The following is an 18,132-nucleotide window of genomic DNA, read 5'->3' as shown; positions in this document are numbered from 1 at the left end:
TTTCTTCTGGAGCACAGGCTGGTCTGTACCTCATTGCAGCTGACGGAAATGGCATTTTCAGTATTAACTAGTTACAATAAGGGCTCAAGGCCCTGCTGGAACAGGCGGTGCGAGGGTGCTTGGCTGTGTACTTACCCAGTCAAAAAAGTGAGCCTCTGACACACAAAGGCTGTGTCTAGACTGCACCCCTTTTCTGGAAAAGGGATGCAGATGAGACAAGTCGGAATTGCAAATGAAGCGGGGGATTTAAATATCCCCGCTTCATTTGTATAAACATGGCTGCCGCTTTTTTCTGGCTCCAGGCTTTGCCGGAAAAAAGCGCTGGTCTAGACGGGGATCTTTCGGAAAATAAAGCCTTTTCCGAAAGGTCCCTTATTCCTCTTAAAATCAGGAATAAGGGACCTTTCGGAAAAGGCTTTATTTTCCAAAAGATCCAGTCTAGACTGGCGCTTTTTTCCGGCAAAGCCCCGAGCCGGAAAAAAGCAGCAGCCATGTTTATACAAATGAAGCGGGGGATATTTAAATCCCCCGCTTGATTTGCAATTCCGACTTGTCTCATCTGCATCCCTTTTCCGGAAAAGGGGTGCAGTCTAGACACAGCCAAAGGGTGGGCAAAAGGAAGTAATAGCCAGATGCTAGATGTGGGGAGTGATATAGTTGGTGGGTACGTGACTAGTCCAAGGTCTGTGCTACCTGGCAGGACCAGGAATTCATAGACATGTAGGGCCCAGGGGCCCACCAGAGCTCCTGAGGCAAGACCCAGTAAACCCAGACCATTCCTAAGATAGGGAGCGAGGGGGTGTGATGGGTTCTGAGACTTTGAAGCCAATCCCCTGTCTGGCTCAGAACTGCCCTTTGCGATCACTCAGAACGGAGGCCATCTCCTCTGCCTAGCCTAACGGGTAATTAGCAACCTTATAGTCAACAATAGCCAAGCTGTAGGACATGCTAAAGGAATCAGCTTGGAAGCCTCATCTCAGGCCAACAGCCAGTACATGTCCGCACAGCCTCCAGGACTAAACCCAACCTGACCCGTGTATCGGTTACACTGACCAAGCACAAACGTCGTGTCACTCTGAGTGTGTCTGCATCACACCACAAGTCCTGATAATCTAACCAGGGCCCCCACACCTCCCCCTTCCCCAGTGCCGTAGCCTTTTGGGCCACAGCATCTGACAAGTAGCTCATTTCAGTTGATTAAAAAGGCCTGGGGCTCATGGTGAATTGAGCTCCTACGGCCCAGGACAGCACCACCTATTGTGTGAGGACAGCCTGCATTCTTTGCTGTTGTAACAGGCCTAGGCCTCGCTGCTGGGGCATCTCCTGCTGGTCTCCTTGGGAATTAGCTCTTCCGCCTTGGAGCACCTTCTGCAGCCAGTGTCTCACCCACAATTGTCTGTCTTCTGCACTGGCTCAGGCCCACCCTGTCTTTTCTTCCAGTACTGCCCTATAGCAGTGCCCCGCATTCTGGGAATCTCCCCTGTCACAGCACCCCTGCTCCTAGACCCACCTTGCCTCAGTGACCCACTGCCAGTTGGCATCTAGGTCCTGCCCCAAGGGCAAACTGCAGTCTGACTTGGCCACTTATCATTGGCAGGGAGTGTGGACCTGCTGCCTTCCGGTGCCCTGCAGCCCTTGTGCCCTCAGGCCAGATTGTTCTAAAGCAACAACAGGCCCTATTAATTATTTACCAGTTTCCCAATCTTTGTATCATCTGAAAATTTTATTAGTGATGAGTGTGTGTTCTCCCAGGTCACTGACAAAACTTGTGTGTACACACAGCAAACAACAGATACCTGGGGATCGCTATCAGACACCTGCCCATTCGATAACACCCCCCCCAATTACAGTTGTACTTTGAGGCTGTGTCTAGACTGCATCCCTTTTCCATAAAAGGGATGCAAATTAGACACATTGCAAATGAAGCGGGGATTTAAATCCCCCCCGCTTCATTTGCATAAACATGGCTGCCGCTTTTTTACGGCTCGGAGCCCTAGGGTTGGCCTCTTCATTAATACCAGCCATGGACTCCTGGGCCCATCAAGAGTTCCTCCGGAGACTGGCCCAGAGCCTCGGGGTCCAACTTGAGCAGGCCACTGAGGACTCTGATCCTATGGTGGACATCCTGAACGTGGAGGTGCCATCTCGTGTGGCCCTGCTGGGTCCTAGACACGGAAAGAAGGGGATATTTCATCCCTTTCCGCTTCCGCCTCCCTCCCCCATCTCCCTTCCTCATCCCTCTTCAGGGACCCCTCCTATGAGCCTCTTCTCAGGGTGGAAGTTCAGAAACTCCTCGACCTGGGGGCGGTAGAGGAGGCCCCCTGGGAATGCAGGGGAAAGGGTTTCTACTCCCACTACTTCCTGGTCTCAAAAGCCAAGAGTGGCTTCCACCCTCTCTAGACCTGAGGGATCTGAATACCTTCAGGCTGCGTCTAGATTGGCATGATTTTCCGGAAATGCTTTTAGCGGCAGGTCCAGGTTTACCCATACCTGGACTATTGGCTTGTATCTTGGCTCCTCCCCATCCCACGTGATCAGCCATATATCCCTGGTCAGGGAGACGTTCCTCAGACTGGGCCTTATCCTAAATGAGGCCAAATCCACCCTCCTCAGTGGATAGAATTTGTCGGAGCTTTTTTGGATGCGCATGGGGTGTTTTGTGACACTAAGAGAGGCTATCCTGTGGTTCCAGTCGTTCCTCACCACGACAGCCCACTGTTGCATGGGGCTGCTGGGACTCATGGTGGTCTGCACTTACGTGGAATGGCATGCCAGGCTCAGACTGCGGCCGTTTCAGCTATGGCTGGTGCAGCCCCACATCCCAGCGTTCCAGCATATGGACTTGGTGGTGACGGTGCCCATGGATGTGCTGAAATCCCTCAACTAGTGGCTGTGCGAGGAAGCAGTCTGTAAAGGGAGCCGTTTCTCATCCATTCAGCTGATGACAGACACTTCCGATACAGGCTGGGGAGCCCATCTTGGGAAGCTTCAGACATAAGGTATCTAGGGCCCCACAGACCTCTCCCTCCAGATCAATGTCAGGGAGTTGAGAGCTATTCGCCTCGTCTGTAGTGTGTTCCTACCGCGGCTTCGAAACAGGTGAGTTTCAATTTTGACTGACAACACGTCAGCAATGTTTTATATAAACAGACAGAGTGGTGCTCACTCCTGTCCCGTGCAGTGATGCTCTCCTCCTCAGAGTTCTGCATGGCACATGACAGTCACCCAGTGGCCGCCTACCTCCCTAGGGCCCAGAACGGGTTGGCAGTTTGCCTCAGCAAGTCCTTCAAGGGCCACGAGTGGTCCCTCAGGGTGAACATAGCCCTGTCCATGTTCCACGGGAGGGGATTTCCCCACCGGGACCTATTTGCAACCCGCAGCAACAGGAAGCGCCCTCGTTTTTGCTCCCTATTCACCCACAGTCTCCAGGGGATGCTCTCATGATTGCTTGGCCTCGGGGGTTTCTGGAACGCCTTACCCCCATTCCCGCTGATCCACAGGGTGATCCTCAGGGTAAGGGAATTTTAGGCCTCCATAATCCTGATAGCCCCGGCGTGGCCTCATCGGCATTGGTTCCTGTAGCCCTCCCTGTGTCTAGACCTAATATCTCAGGAGTTCGGCAGGCTCCAGCACCCAAACCGCCGCTCCCTGTACCTCATGGTTTGGAAGCTCCATCGCTGATGGCCATGGACAGGCAGTGTTCGGAGCAGGTCCAGGCATTTCTCCTGGGAAGCCGTAAACCTTCCACTAGGTCCTCCTACCTGGCAAAGTGGAAACACTTCGTCCTCTGGTCAGGCAACAGGCAGTTCTCCCCTATGGAGGCCCCTGTGCCTGCTATCTACTGAGTAGGAGCTAGACCTTTCCAAATGGAACTGCAGATGTCACTTTTGGAAGCAGGTTTAAGGCCCAGGGCTTGATGCTGTGATGATCGATACACCAGGTGTCTAATCAAGACCAGCTAAATCAACCGCTCCCATCAACTCCAGTACTCTACCAGAATGAGGCACGGGGAGTTGACAGGAGGTGGTGGCCGCAGCGAGTAGATCTAAGCTATGTCGACTTGAGTTACGCTGCTAACATAGCTCAAATTGCACAGCTTAGATCAATCAGTCCCCATAGTGTAGACCTGCCCCAACAACAAAGTATTCTCCGTCTCTGCAGATGACCAGATGGCCGAGAGTGCCGGGCCTCAGATAGGAAGGCCCCATTCTCTCTAAGGACATAAAGCGGTTTCCATTGCTACAGCAACATAAAGCAGGTAGAAGTGGCTTTCTGTTATGTAGGGATGGCCAGCAGTCAGCAGCTCACTCACCCCCTGGCCAGGGTAGTGAGAAGAGAAGGATGGGGCCAGAGCACACTGGGTTCTAACTATTTTTGGCAACCTCTGGCCATTGAGGCTGCTCTGATTTACACTGAGGACTGGGTAGGCCTTTGCACAGCCTTAATATAGACTAAAAGTCACATTTGCTTCCTGCTTCCCTTTTGAATCAAAACTTCTGAGAATCAGAGAAAAACCACTAAGCTTCTGGGAACCAAATCTTGGCAAGGTGAGTTCAGCCCTTTCAGAGATGGGCCTGGATAAATGCGAAGTTAATGCAATTCCAGAATATGGACAAGCCCTATCTGAAGGCTTCACAGTGAGGGCTGCTCCATCTGTCACCATGTGAGCCACAGAATGCTTCAGGAACCAACCTCTGCAGTTCAGCAGCTACATGAATGCATTCTCTCCGAGATCTCCCACGTGGCTGCAAGAAAAGCAAGAGGGTGAGGCTCCCCTGCCCTCCTCATGGCAAATGTAGGATATTCTTTCCAAACACTTCCATCCATGTCAAAATGCTAACACAGCAGCCAGTTTTGTTTAGCATAACACAAAAGAATCAAGACAAAGCTAAAAGCAACTAACACAGAACTCCAGGCACTGCAGAGTTGTTAAATTATTATCTTTAATGCACTAGAGATAACAACTTATTTGCAAACAAAAATAGCATTAACAATAACGTCTGTAGTTCTGCTGGACCAGACTGAGCTGGATGAAAATACTTCACTTTTTCCTCTGGGACTGGATGATGCAAAGTTGACGTATTTCCAGAACATTCACCACTTCACTACACTCATTAATACAACACTCTACAGGGTTGGGCTGTGACCTGAAACCCATTTATAAAGGAAAGTCGGGACACATGCGCCTGCTGAACAGGTTCCTTTTGGTTTCTGGCCCAGACCTGATATGGTGGCAGGAGGAGTCTGTGGCATGGACTCATGCCACCAGGAGCCTTCGGAGCACAGGTTAAGAAGCCACTGTTCACTGGTGAAATCAAGTGGACAAACAATGGTATTTGCACAAGATGGAGCCTTACTGTGGTGATAAACCAACACCAGAACCCGAAGCCAAGTGATTGCCCATGGGAACAGATGAGGAAACAAGCCTTTGGAAAAGAGACATGCCAGACTGACAGAGACTGGATCCAGGGTAAGTGCAACAGCCTGAAAGAAAGACCTTTGAGTGCATCTTCCGCAGAGTGGGTGAGAAACCCTAGAACGCGCTTCCAGAGAGAGCGCCCTCTGGCTGACATTGACAGCAGTGCACTCGGAGGCCTCCTTTCAGACAAGGCAGCACTCCCAGGTCAGTGAATCGCCCTTAGCTACTCCCCATCGATTGAACTTACAGCCGCCGTTCTGATCCTGCCCAGCTCTAAGGGCAGCCGAAGGGACCCAAGATCAGCATCTCTCTGAAATGTGCTAGCCATTCCTTCTGGGGTGCTGGGGACAGAGGAGAGGGCAGAGAACACGCAACTAGCACTGAAATGAGACAGAATCCCAGGGATCCTGCACTTACCGACCGCTTCCGATCTAAAAGGAATTAAATGATCAGAAGCTGAACATCAGCCTCACCACCAGCCCTGCCCTCGCCTAGCCCTCACCAGAGAGAGAGCGTGAGAATGGCAGGGGCAGTTTGTGACGCTCAGTCTGTGGTTAGATGGTAGGACAGACATTTGGGGCAGGGAAAGGCGAGGTCTTTGATTGTACATGAAGATGTTCACATGTTGGTGCTCATTCGGGATTGGCTGTTAGCTGGAGTGAGCTCACCTTGGCTGCCTTCTCGTGGAGGAGACTGCAATTAGAAACCAAAATACAGCCCTGGTTAGTGATGGGCTGGAACAAACAGAACGCTCCTAAAAACCTGCTCAGCACAAGTAAACTATGCAGCAGGACAGCAGCATTCTCAGCTTAGCCTTCCCTCTTCCCCATATGGAACTGGGCAGAGAGTGTGGGCCCTACACACCAGGAGCACAAAGCTTATTTATTTAGGCCTTGTCTATATTACCTGAAAGTCGAATTAAGATAGGCCACTCCAGCTATGTTAATTGCATAGGTGGAGTCAACATACCTTAATTTCTCCTTCGGTGCCATCTCCACAGCAAACACTCCTATTGACTTCCTTTACTCCACACAAATCAAGGAATACTGGCATTAATGGGGGTGCCCTCGGCATTTGATTTAGCAGGTCTTTACTAGACCCGCTAAATTGAACTCTGGAGGATCCACCACCACAGCATCTATCTTCCCGGAAGTGAAGGCGTGGCCTTAGTTGCACTACATCATGAGATTTGACCATTTTTCTATTAATAAATCACTCACTATTTCTGCAAAAGAATTTGTTATTCACAAATACTTACACAACAGTTTACAGCTTGCAAACTATCAACTTCAGGTATTCAAGGTGTGTGATTGGGCCCCTAACTTGAATCAAGTACCCATTTAGAATGTGATGGCCATTTGGCACATGGACACCACAGAATCAAACTGCTGAGAGGATCGATAGAATGCAGTGACCACACCGCAAGTAGCCTGCTCCTCCAGGGTGCAGTCCTGTGCAATCATCTCTTGGACAGGAGTGTGCCAAGCAACATTTGGATTTCAGCTGTCCTTATGAAAGTCTAACTCATCCCTTTGTTGGAATTTAACCAGCTACTCCCCTGCTGACTGGAGCATATAGTAACCAGGAGCCATCCTGCTAGCTGCAAGCGGCATTCTCCAGTGTTCTCAGAATCCTGACTCTTGTGGGAACAGCCAACCTCCTCCCCTGGATTCCCGTGTCACCAGCTTTTAACCTGCCACCCCCCGTCATTGAAATGGTTACCTTTTATCTTCGCTTCCATGACAGTGGGGCTCTTGGCTCACCTTAACATGTATCTGGTTGCGCAGCACTGCTGCCCGCAGGATCATGGCTTTGGCACGTCGCTGGAACTCTTTGCCCATTAATAGGGACTTTTCAAAGGTGGTGCTGCGCTGATCTACATCCCGAGCGTAAAGAATCTGTAACCAACAGGGAGAATGGGCACAGGAAGCGGGGAAGCAGGCCAGACTCAAACCATGCACGTATCAGCTAGCCAAACACACCCTCACTGCAGGCAAGTGAAGCTTCAAACAGCAATCCAGGAGCAAAGGGAGAGAGTGAAACTATGCTCTTCAGGCACTCTGCGTTAAAAAGCAACACTCCTGCTGTATTAACCAAGACTTTGCTACCACAAAGCTGATCAGAGCCATTTGTGCTGCATTCCTAGCCAGCTGTTCTCTTCAGTCCGCAGCCTGTAGACTGGCTCTTGCCATCAGAAACAGCTGGGCTATGGGGACACTCACTTTGCTATGAGAGTCTATTCTGGCATTGATCAATCCTTCCAGGATTAGCTGGGTCAGCTCATCCTCCAGCGCTGCCACTGTGGTGTTAAATGCTGTGGCCATCTTGCGCATGTCTGCCGACACGTAGGGGCTGAAATACTAGAAACAAGAAACAGTCAGTTTCCAGGTTCACACACAAACACAATCCTCTGAAACGCTCCGATGAGAGCGCCACTATCTCTGACCCTCCCATGTTCCACAGCAGATTTGTGGAGAACAATTACCTGGATAAGGGCACGATTTCGGATCTGCGTGTAGAGCGTCCGCACATGAGGTGCCAGGTACATATCCAGCAGCAGGTTATCCTGCGCAGAGAGAGCAAAACATAAAAAGCCAGAAGAGGCAGCAGGCTGGATAAAATTATTTAAAACCATTATTTTTAAAATTTTAACTAAAAACAAGTTTTTTAAATGTAAAATGATTTTACATGTTGCTAATTCTTTACTTTCTTCCCAAGTTTTATTCTTAACTTGCTACAGTGACCATTCAGACCTTGTTCCTTAGAAGAGTTGCAGATTTTACATCTTTTTTTCCTTTTTAAAAAAGACCCCACCACAAATTCACACATGAAATAAATGAGCAAGTAGCCCATGCAATTTGTGGAGCCAGAATCACCTTCTAAAATACTGCAGCTTTCATAAGGCAAGAAAGCTTAAATGCTTTGGCCGGGCTAGAGTCTATCCAGCATTTCTTACTAATATCAATAAAATTAGTGATCCATGGTCCCTTGGTTGGTGTTGTCAATCTCACCCTTAGCTATGGAGAAACGTTTGCACATTGCAGTTGTTCTTGAGGTCATGGACTTGAGTTTTCAGCATAGATGAGCATTTTAAGTGTGAAGCAGAAATAAAGGCCATGCAAAGTCTGAAAAACAGCCCAGGAACTAATTAAAGGAACATGGACAAAACATCCACTATAGCAATTTAAGTCTATGGAATGGGAAGTAAAGAACTAGCAACATGTAAATAAAAACCAGTTTTAAAAAATTAAATCATAATTCACTCCCACTTAGAACCAAGAGGCAGAGCAGAAGAGTTCAACATGAAACACTCACAACTTCAGCCAATTTGTACAGTCATTGCTTTTGTAAGACCCCTCAAGCCCTGCGTTATCTCCCCTCCCCAAACCCAGATGTCCCACAGTCCCCTGCTCCCCCAACCCCGACTCACTTTCATCTCATCCAGCATCTTCAGGCAGGAAGCATATTTGGATTCATAAAACTTGAAAATGATGTCACGCACCTGAGGCTCCAGCTCCAAGAAGAGTTTGAAGGAGCTGTAGACAGAGCAGTGATCAGACCCTGGGACCTGTCACTGACACACCCTGCCTCACCTCACACAGTCACCCCACTGCCCTGTGATGCTCCATGTGTTAACATGCTAGAACGTGGGGGAGGGGTAGCCTGAGGAGAGCAAAGGTGCCAGGGTCAGAGAAAGCCGAGTGCTCCTACCAGAACCTGTACTGGTCCCCTTCCATAAGTTCTGAGAAAGCACATGGAGTGGGGCAGGTCAGGTCAGGCCCAAGATGGCATCCATACTGTCAGAAGTGGCCAGCACCTGTCTGCCCTATGCTAGCCTTTGCTCGGCTTCCCTTGAGGGAAGTGTGCTGAGAAGCAGGGCTCAGCATAACAGATTTTAATCCACCGAGCACCCCACAAACTCATCCCCGAGGGTCACCCACCTGCTAGAGATGACGTTGCGCTGCAGTTCCTGACGGTCAAAAGTGGCCAGTGCACATAGGCCACCATACACAGCCACGTTGCTAGGCGATAACAGCTAGAGAGATAGATCGAGACCAGAACTGAACTCTCACTGAATGAGGCACAGCTAAGCCCCCCGGCCCTCCCCTCCCACAGCAAGAACACAGGCTGGCCCTTGACAAATACCAAGCTGGAATAATGCCCCGCAGACTCCCACTCAACTCGGTTATCTGAACTTCCCTAAACGGAGTTCCTTGATCCACCCCAGACTTCCCGTGTGACCTTGGGCAGATTCCTCGGCAACTCAGCTCCCCGTCCGTAAAACAGGGCTATTCGAGTTCACCTATTTCACAGGAGTGTTGTGAGGAGAAACGCATTACAGCTTGCGTGCTCAGATACTACTGTGATGAGGGCCCATCAATAGCTAACACAGACAACACTGTACAGAGCTTCTCCTGAGCCCTACACACAGCCCCTCCTGGCCCTCTTACCTCAGGGAAGTCACAGTGGTCAAACGAGGCCAACAAGAAGCACTTGGCTGCCTGCTTGTATTTCCGTGCTGCTAGTTCAGCTAAGCCTAGGAATCAGACTGAGTTAGTGCTTTGTCCACCCCCACAACAGGACTAGTTAGGACACAAGTAAGAACTATGGAAGAGCAGCGTGGGCGCACCAGGGTCCCGAGGAGCTGCGAGTACCCCAACAATTTCAGGGAAGCAGAAGCTGTGTCAGTTGAGCACAGGACATTCAGTGACTGAAATTAACTGCACTAGGGCTCCCTGCTTTGAGAGGCTTAGGGAGTGCCAACACCAGCCAGGATGGGAACTTCAGGATGGGTCTATGTTCAAAATTTGTATCCAGTCAACTGCTCTACATCTTCTGCTTCCTGCCACGAGAACTGCCGCACAGAGACCCGTGAGAGCATGCCAAGTGCTCCTTGGCTGGGCAGAGGCACGTGCAACGTCAGTGAAGCACCCGGATTGGCAAACAGGCAAGAAGGATGCCTGGTAGCATCCAGGAAGCAGAGCCGCTCACTCACCTGCTGCACACTTCAGTTTGGTGAGAATTGCTTGCGTCTGGCTGTCCCGCTCTCCTCTTTGCTAGAGGAAGAAAGAAGCAGGAGTGAGTGACTAGCACAGATCCCTTCCTAGCTCTTTGCTTTAGCCCTACTGGGGGAAACCGGTCTGCTCTAGGAGCTGAGCCACAGAGACCCCACCTCACACTAGGGAGTCATTTGGGAAGGTAGCCGGCCTTCTCAAGAGGGAGATCGTTTCACCCCACCCGTAGGGATGGCCACAAGGACACCATTCACACAGGGCCCTCTCATGGCTAATGGCAAACAAAGGGCAGAGGACAGGGAATGTTCCAGGAGCTAAAAGGGGCGGTGGAACCCAGAGAGGTGAGTGTTCACCTAGCAGACTGGGCCAGAGAGTTTGATTGGTGGAGAATGTTGGCTTATGTGAATTTGGGCAAGGAGGGAAGGAAACATGCATGAAGCAAGTCCAACAGAACATGAGGGGAGGGAGAGGAGAGGCCTGGCCAACTGTGACAGGACAGGCAGAAGGCAGACAGAGGAACATCTGCAGAGGTAAGGAAAGAAACCTCTCACCTCTGCAATTTCTGGGGTGGACTCCGCCTTGCTGACGTAGCTCAGAACATGGGACCAATTCTGCAGGTAAACGCTCACCTGCAAGAAGGCAACAAATGCAATGGCAGAAATCAGACCACAAGGAAATAGCGCTACCTGGTGGCTGACCAACGTCATTTCAGCGACAGACAGTATGAAGGACTCCCTGTAGATTGTGTACGGTTCCCTCACTGCATGGCTCCCTACCTTGATGACATTGAGGCACATGTTAATAACATGCTTAGCACTGGTACAGTAATCACGGGCTCGTGAGTAACACTTGAGGGCATTGCTGAGGTCCCCACAGTCAAGGTAGTGATCGCCCAGGTCATCGTGACCCCTCCTGGAGAGGAGAAGAGCAGTGAGTTGCATCCTTGGGCAGAAAAATCTCAGAAAAGGGCAGGGGCCCACTGACTGTGGGAAGGAGCGGCACTAAGCTTGCTCATGCCACGCCAACAGGCACTGGACCCAGCCCCATCTATGCAATCCGGGCCCAGAGCTGCATTCTGCCAGGGGAGCAGGACGGTCTTTCCCACCCCAGATGAGCCTTCCCCTCCTCACCTGATGCTCTCCTTGATCGAATTGCCTTTGTAGTTTTTCAGATCCGTATCCAGCTTTTCCAGTTTGAGGAGGGCTTTCTTCCGAGTGGCCTCCACCCACGCTGTATCCAGAGGAGGGGGCTCAATCCCACCATCAGGGACAGCATCAGGGGTGTTCTGCAGCTCTCTGAAAGTCAAGCCAAAGAGTAGGAACTGGGCTGCTAAATTATAGTCTCTCCTAGGCTGGGACTTGCTCAGCATGCAGCACAGCTCTCAGGGCACTCAGCCCCATGCATGACAAATGGAATCATTTCAACGATAAGGAGACAAAAGGAAAAGGAAAGCCCCCATCAGTAGCAAAAAGCCATTCTAACAAGATTTTAAAAGCTGCCTTTTTTGTCACAGGTTTTTAACTGGCTCCCTCCTCCCAAAAGCGAAACTTTCACAGTCACGTTTGAATAAACATGTTCTGGCTAACTGAAAAAAAGAGAGTGAGCCTGGTCTATAAACCCAACCCTAGCAAGTCAGTAACAGTGCTGAGAGCCACTAGCCCACGTCACCAGCACTGAGAATCACCCAACCTACCGCAAGCACCTGCACACCAGAGGCACAGCATGCACATTGCCCTACACTTTGCTCTCGCCCTTGCTGATCTCTACCAGTTGGACAGCAACAGGCAAATGGATTCAGGACTAGCTAATGAAAGGCCACAATAGCCCCAGTCTTTAAATGAAGTGCCCATAGCTCAGCCACTAATGGCAAAGTAGCTAGAGAGAGAGAGAATGGCCTAATTCCACTAACTTAGATCTGGGATTCCTGCTTGAATTGAATTCTCCTCTCCCAGGATTTAGGTCAATTAAACCAGTTTAAACCCCATTCTGGTCCACTGACATTTCCTCCCACACCTGCAAGAAATTAGGGATGTAAAATTTCGATTATTTCACTAATCGAATAGTTGATGCAATTTACACTGACTATTCGATTAGCTGATAAGGACACTTCCACCTTTGAAATGTAGCAGCTACACTTCCAAAGGCAAAAGTGCTGTCGGGTGCACAGGGTCAGCTAGGGACTCTGAGTCCCCAATTGACCCAGGCTCCATGTGGTGCTGCCGCTTTGAAACGCCACGGGAAGCCTGGCATCAGACTTCACGTGTTGTTTCAAAGTGGCAGTGCCATGTGGAGCCCAGAGTCAGCAGGGAAATCATCTGACCCCGGGCTCCACCGCTTTGAAATGCCATGTGCAGTCCGGGCTCTCAGCTGTCCCTTGGCTGCACACGAGGTTTCGAAATGGCAGTGCCACATGGAGCCTGGGGTCTGGCCCAGGCTCCATGAGGTGCTGCAGCTTTGAAGCACCCCCTTCTCTTCCCCACCCCGTGCTGCCTCTTTCTGCCAGAGGCACCAAGGGAAGGGAAGGGAAGCGACTAGTCTGTTGACTACTGGATAAACATTTGCTTCTCGGATAGTTGACTAGTTGTTCATATCCCTACAAGAAATACATTGCCATGCAAGGCAGTAAGATTCTACACACAGTAAAAGGGTCCCATCCAATGCAGATCACAGCAGGGTAAAGATGAAGATGGGGACTGTGGATTAATAAGGGAAAGGATCAAGACTAATTGCTAACAACCAAAGCCTCATAAGCAAGGTTGCAATCTATGAAAGAATAACTCTGAGAAGTGAACATTTAATGAGGAGTTTTGACCAGAGGGTGCAGAACACCCAGTAGAAGCTGAATTTCCATATCTCCCCGAGGCACAGACCTGTGTACATAAGTTGTCTGAGAACAGCTACAAGATCTAGCTTGTCCTCAATATCCATGTTTAATCTTTACTAATGTGAAAGAGTAGCGAGAGGACAAACCTTGGGCATTTCATCTCCAAGAAAGCACTGAGCCCAGGGGCAGGGAAGGTCAGTTCACTGGAGTCTGATGTCAGAGTCCCCGTTAATCACCAGGAGGAGGCTTTGTTGTTGCACACAATCTCCCCTTTCACAGAGGTTTCCCTGTACTGCATTTCCCCCCAGATGGTCAAAGCAGCACTCCAAGTCCCCATCACCCTTGGTACCTGGTGGCCTCAGACAGTTTTCGGTGGATTTCTTCATATACATCAACATTGAAAGTTCTTTGGACAAATGACAGTGCCATCTTGAGGGCCTCCACCCGCAGCTGCGGACAGTGGTCAGCGATGAACTGCAGACGTTCAATCCGCATCAGTCCGCTGTAACTAGATGCATACTGCTCCAAATCCTGCAAACAAACCCCAGCCCCAGTGAAAGCATCACTATCACAAATTCCTGAATGGCCCACAAGCCTCAATCTGTCCTGCAGAATCTGTGCTGCAGCCTGATCCCACTAGAAAACATTAAACCACTCGGTAGGCCAGGACAATTGCTCCTTCTCCATTTCTGCCTCCCTCAGAGTTGAGACAAGGCAAGTTAGTACACAGCTTTTATTGGACCAACTTCTGTTGTGACAAACAAGCTTACAAGCTTACACAGAGTTCTGCTTCTAGTCCCACAAGTGGGAAAGGTCCCAAAACCTGGGCTCTATTCCAAGCCTGAACATCACCACAATTAAACAGCCCTGCAAGTGCAAGCCAACTGACCTGGGCCAGCCATGGGTCTTTAACTGCAGTGCAGACATCATGTACAAGACCCTGTTTCAGTTACTAATAACTTTGTCAATTGCAACCAATCAGCGTGTAAACTCCCAAGCCACATGTCTGTCTCATGCTTTATTATTATTATTTTATGTTTCAGCCATTGCTGAGAACAAAGGTAGGGGAAAATACATCGTGTAAGGGAAAATTTGGAGAGCTCTTCGATGGAGAATCTCCTGCACCCCCTTGCTTTGGAGGAGGGAATGTATCTATGGCAGGAAGATGGATTTGCGCATCTGTGAAAAATCTGCAGAAATGTTGTTAAGGTTTGAGCTGGGGGAAGGGCGTTGCAGTTTGCACATACTCCGAAGACTTGCCAGAGCTTCACAGCTTTTATCCCCAGAGACTCTCTCTGCACTGAGTATGCTCAGGCCCAGGGGTCTCCAACCTTTTCCAGCACATCGTCACTTTTTTAATTTAAACGCAATCTAGGATCTACCTCAAATCCAAATACCTTTGCCCCACCTCCCCAAGACCCCTCCCCTTCTCCAAGGCCCAACCCTGCCGCTCACCCCATTCTTCCTCACCCTCACTCACGTTCCCCAGGCTGGGACAAGGAGCAGCAGTGCAGGCTCTGGTATTGGGCCAATGGGTTCAGAGTGTGGGAGGGGATCTGGGTTGAGCCCAGGATGGGCGTTGGGGTGCAGGAGCAGGTTCAGAACTGAGGCAGGGGTTTGGATATGGGCTCCAGCTAGGCCCTGCTTATCCCAGATGGCTCCCAGGCAGTGGGGCTTAGGAAGGCTCACCCCACCCTAGCCCTGCACCACTCCCAGAAGTGACCAATATGTTCAGCAGTGGCTCGCGGGCGGGGGGGTGGGGGGGGACAGGCGGCTCCACGCGCTGCTCCCCATCCACAGAGGCACTGTCCTCTCAGCTCCGGCTGGCTGCGGTTCCCTGTTCCTGGCCAATGGGAGCTGCGGGGCCGATGCCTGCAGGCCAGGGTGGCATGGGGAAGATGCTCTGCACCACCTCTCCATGGGCTGTATCAAAGTGCTGGCCACTTCCAGGAGTAATGCAGAGCCTGGGGAGAGGGGAGCCTGCCTTAGTCTCCCTGCTACCGTACTGTTGGCAGCCAATCTTCATCTGATGCATTAACCAGGCAACCAAGTTTCCCCAGCACCCTCTCCCCTGTGTAGGCACATGCCCTCCATGCCTTTATTTCCCCACAGTTAGACTCCTAGAGCAAACACAAAACAGTGACTCCTCTGCAGTTCTAGACAAAAATATTTGTCACCTAGCATCAGCAGGGAAAGACGAGGAGCTTGCTTTTGGCCACGCTGAGTTTGTTAACAAGTGCCCAGAGATGTTAGAAATCCTGGACTAAAATTTAGTATGAATGAAGACAGATCCAGAGCAGAGAGGTAAAGAGGGCTGAAGGATTCTGCATTAGCAGATCTCAATGCAGGATCTGACTGCACCTGTATCGGTGTTTCTCTACTGTAAAGCATTTAGGCTGTTACTTTGTTCTTTCTGTTGTGATAATTTTATGGATGAAGTACAGCAATCCAAGGTTAAAAAAATAGATCTGATTTTATTTTGATTGGTGTTGCTTTAAGCTACATTCATGCTATGTACTCTGAGGCTTCGTCTTCACTGCGAGGGACTCATTAGCATAAGTTGCAATCTCATTAGCATATTTACTGCCATTTCTTTTTGCTAAAGGGGTTTTTTGTGTACCTCTCTGGGACAGGTATAAGGATCTCGCGCAAAACGGTGTTCTTGCACAAAAAGTCCACACTGCTTCTTTTGGTGCAAAAACCCCTTGAGCAAAAAGAAATGGCAGAAAATATGCTAATGAGATAGTGACTTATGCTAATGAGTCCCTCATTAGCATATTTTCTGCCAGAAGATCTCACAGTGAAGATGAAGCCTCAGATACTGACCCTGCAAACAGTCATTCAGGCTTTAGTGTGAATGAATACTGGAACAAAAGGCGTGTATAGAGTTAACACATGATATTTGCATGATTACATTTCCAACAGATTACATTGGTATTAATGGCTTAAGGTAAGAAAGAAAAGGATTCTTTTTAACAAAAATCTTTGAGTGTTGTAGAAACAATTAATCAATGCATGGTAAATTGTTAAAACTGGAAGAACTTTACCATGAATCCTGTTTATTTCCATTAAGTTCTAGAATCTGTTTGGAGAGCAGTATTGGAAACCATTAAGGCCAGATCTTTGCTATCTAGTGTAGTTTTGGCACTTACGAGGCAATGGGAGTACATTGTAGCAAGCACTAGGGCTGTGTCTACATTGGAAAGATTTTGCACAAAAGTGCCTGCTTTTGCGCAAAATCTTGCTGCCTGTCTACAATGGCTGCGAGTATTTGCGCAAGAACACTGACGTTGTAATGTACAAAATCAGTGCTTCTTGCGCAAATACTCTGCCACTCCCACTCAGGGATAAGTCCTCTTGCGCAAGAGGCCAGTGTAGACAGTTAACATCAATTTCTTGCGCAAGAAAGCCTGATGGCTAAAATGGCCATCAGAGCTTTCTTGCGCAAGAGAGTGTCTACACTGGCACGGCTGCTTTTGCGCAAAAGCAAATCTTTTGCGCAAAGGCACATGCCAGTATAGACACTCTCTTGCGCAAATACTTTTAACGGAAAAACTCTTCTGTTAAAAGTATTTGCGCAAAATCATGCCAGTGTAGACGCAGCCTAGGTGTGATGCTAAGTGTTTTGTAGCATGAAGACATTATTTGCAGAAGCTTTTTGAAGCAGGGATCTGTCTACAAACTCTGAAGCCATGTGTTAATGGGCTTCTACTCTGAGTTAGTGACACATACAATGTGAAAGTTTCAAACCAGGAGAACTTTTATTTGTTTTTATATTTTATTTTTCAGTTGCATAGCTGAATGGATCCTAAACATTCATTTAAAATGCCCATAACTAACCACCTGATGTTTTACTTCCCTTTGTATTTTAGTGTTGTCAGTTGTCTGTGTGTCTCTGTTACTTAATTGTACTGTTCTGTGTGCAGTATCAATCCAATTTAGAGTCTCAGAGGGGTAGCCATAACAAAAACCAATGGGCCTGTTGTGCCCACGAAAGCTCATGAAACTATCTATCTATACACACACACACACACACACACACACACACATTTTTGGTTAGTCTAAGGGTATGTCTACATTGCCACCCTAGTTCGAACTAGGGTGGCTAATGTAGGCATTCGAACTTGCAAATGAAGCCCAGGATTTAAATATCCTGGGCTTTATTTGCATGTTCCCAGGTGCCGCCATATTTAAACGAGGAGTAACGGTAGTTCGAATTAGGAGCTTTAATTCGAACTACCTAGTCCATGCCGCGTGTAGCCATGGGCAGGTAGTTCGAACTACGGGGCATTTAAAAATGGCAGCACCCAGGAACATGCAAATAAAACCTGGGATATTTAAATCCCGGGCTTCATTTGCAAGTTCAAATGCCTACAATAGCCACCCTAGTTCGAACATTATTGTTTGTTCAGTGTGTTTAATCAAATTAAAAGTTGACATCCCAGAGAAACTGTCAAATAAGTCTCAGTGTCAGTAAATATTGTATTAATATTTGTGAGAGCATGACTATTTCTAGTTGACTGAGATTTGGTTAACATCTTAAAGCTGAGCTGTGTGGGGATAACACGCATGCAAGAGGGATATTTTGTGAACTGCAAATGTCTGTAACATGCTAATGCTTTGGCAGATGCTTCATTTTTTAGGAGCTGCTTTACTGGAGATTCTGAAGATTTTGTTGTCTATGGGAGAAGATTATTAAATTGGAGCTCTGGTGCATATTTTGTATGCTTTTACTTAATGGCTATGTCTTATTTAAATAGCTGTTTTCAATACGCCTCATTTTCAACTCAAGCTAGTAAGGATAATAAAATACATGAACTCCAAGGGTAGTGTTAATTTTCTTTTTATTTGATTTCATATTAAACAAACATCTT

The 18,132-nt window shown here is 48.8% G+C and overlaps 1 protein-coding gene across 3 annotated transcripts in view; it reads right to left on the bottom strand.

Annotated features, from left to right (window-relative positions):
* Positions 1-4,926: 4,926 nt before the first annotated feature.
* Positions 4,927-18,132, bottom strand: part of GPS1 (G protein pathway suppressor 1) — a 20,576-nt gene continuing 7,370 nt past the window's right edge. For all 3 annotated transcript variants that reach the window (XM_075904225.1, XM_075904224.1, XM_075904226.1), the window contains 12 exons: positions 13,608-13,789; positions 11,565-11,729; positions 11,211-11,346; positions 10,986-11,063; positions 10,416-10,476; positions 9,871-9,956; positions 9,361-9,455; positions 8,850-8,955; positions 7,905-7,985; positions 7,642-7,779; positions 7,183-7,317; positions 4,927-6,112 (listed from right to left, as the gene is read on the bottom strand). In XM_075904225.1, coding sequence (XP_075760340.1) covers positions 6,038-6,112; positions 7,183-7,317; positions 7,642-7,779; positions 7,905-7,985; positions 8,850-8,955; positions 9,361-9,455; positions 9,871-9,956; positions 10,416-10,476; positions 10,986-11,063; positions 11,211-11,346; positions 11,565-11,729; positions 13,608-13,789 — 1,338 coding nt within the window. In that variant the 3' untranslated portion in view covers positions 4,927-6,037. The remainder of the gene's footprint in view (positions 6,113-7,182; positions 7,318-7,641; positions 7,780-7,904; positions 7,986-8,849; positions 8,956-9,360; positions 9,456-9,870; positions 9,957-10,415; positions 10,477-10,985; positions 11,064-11,210; positions 11,347-11,564; positions 11,730-13,607; positions 13,790-18,132) is intronic.

The sequence above is a fragment of the Pelodiscus sinensis genome, chromosome 20 (assembly GCF_049634645.1).
Source record: "Pelodiscus sinensis isolate JC-2024 chromosome 20, ASM4963464v1, whole genome shotgun sequence".
Lineage (NCBI taxonomy): Eukaryota > Metazoa > Chordata > Testudines > Trionychidae > Pelodiscus > Pelodiscus sinensis.
The sequence above is the reverse complement of the archived record's forward strand: the minus strand, read 5'-3'. Positions and strand labels throughout refer to the sequence as shown.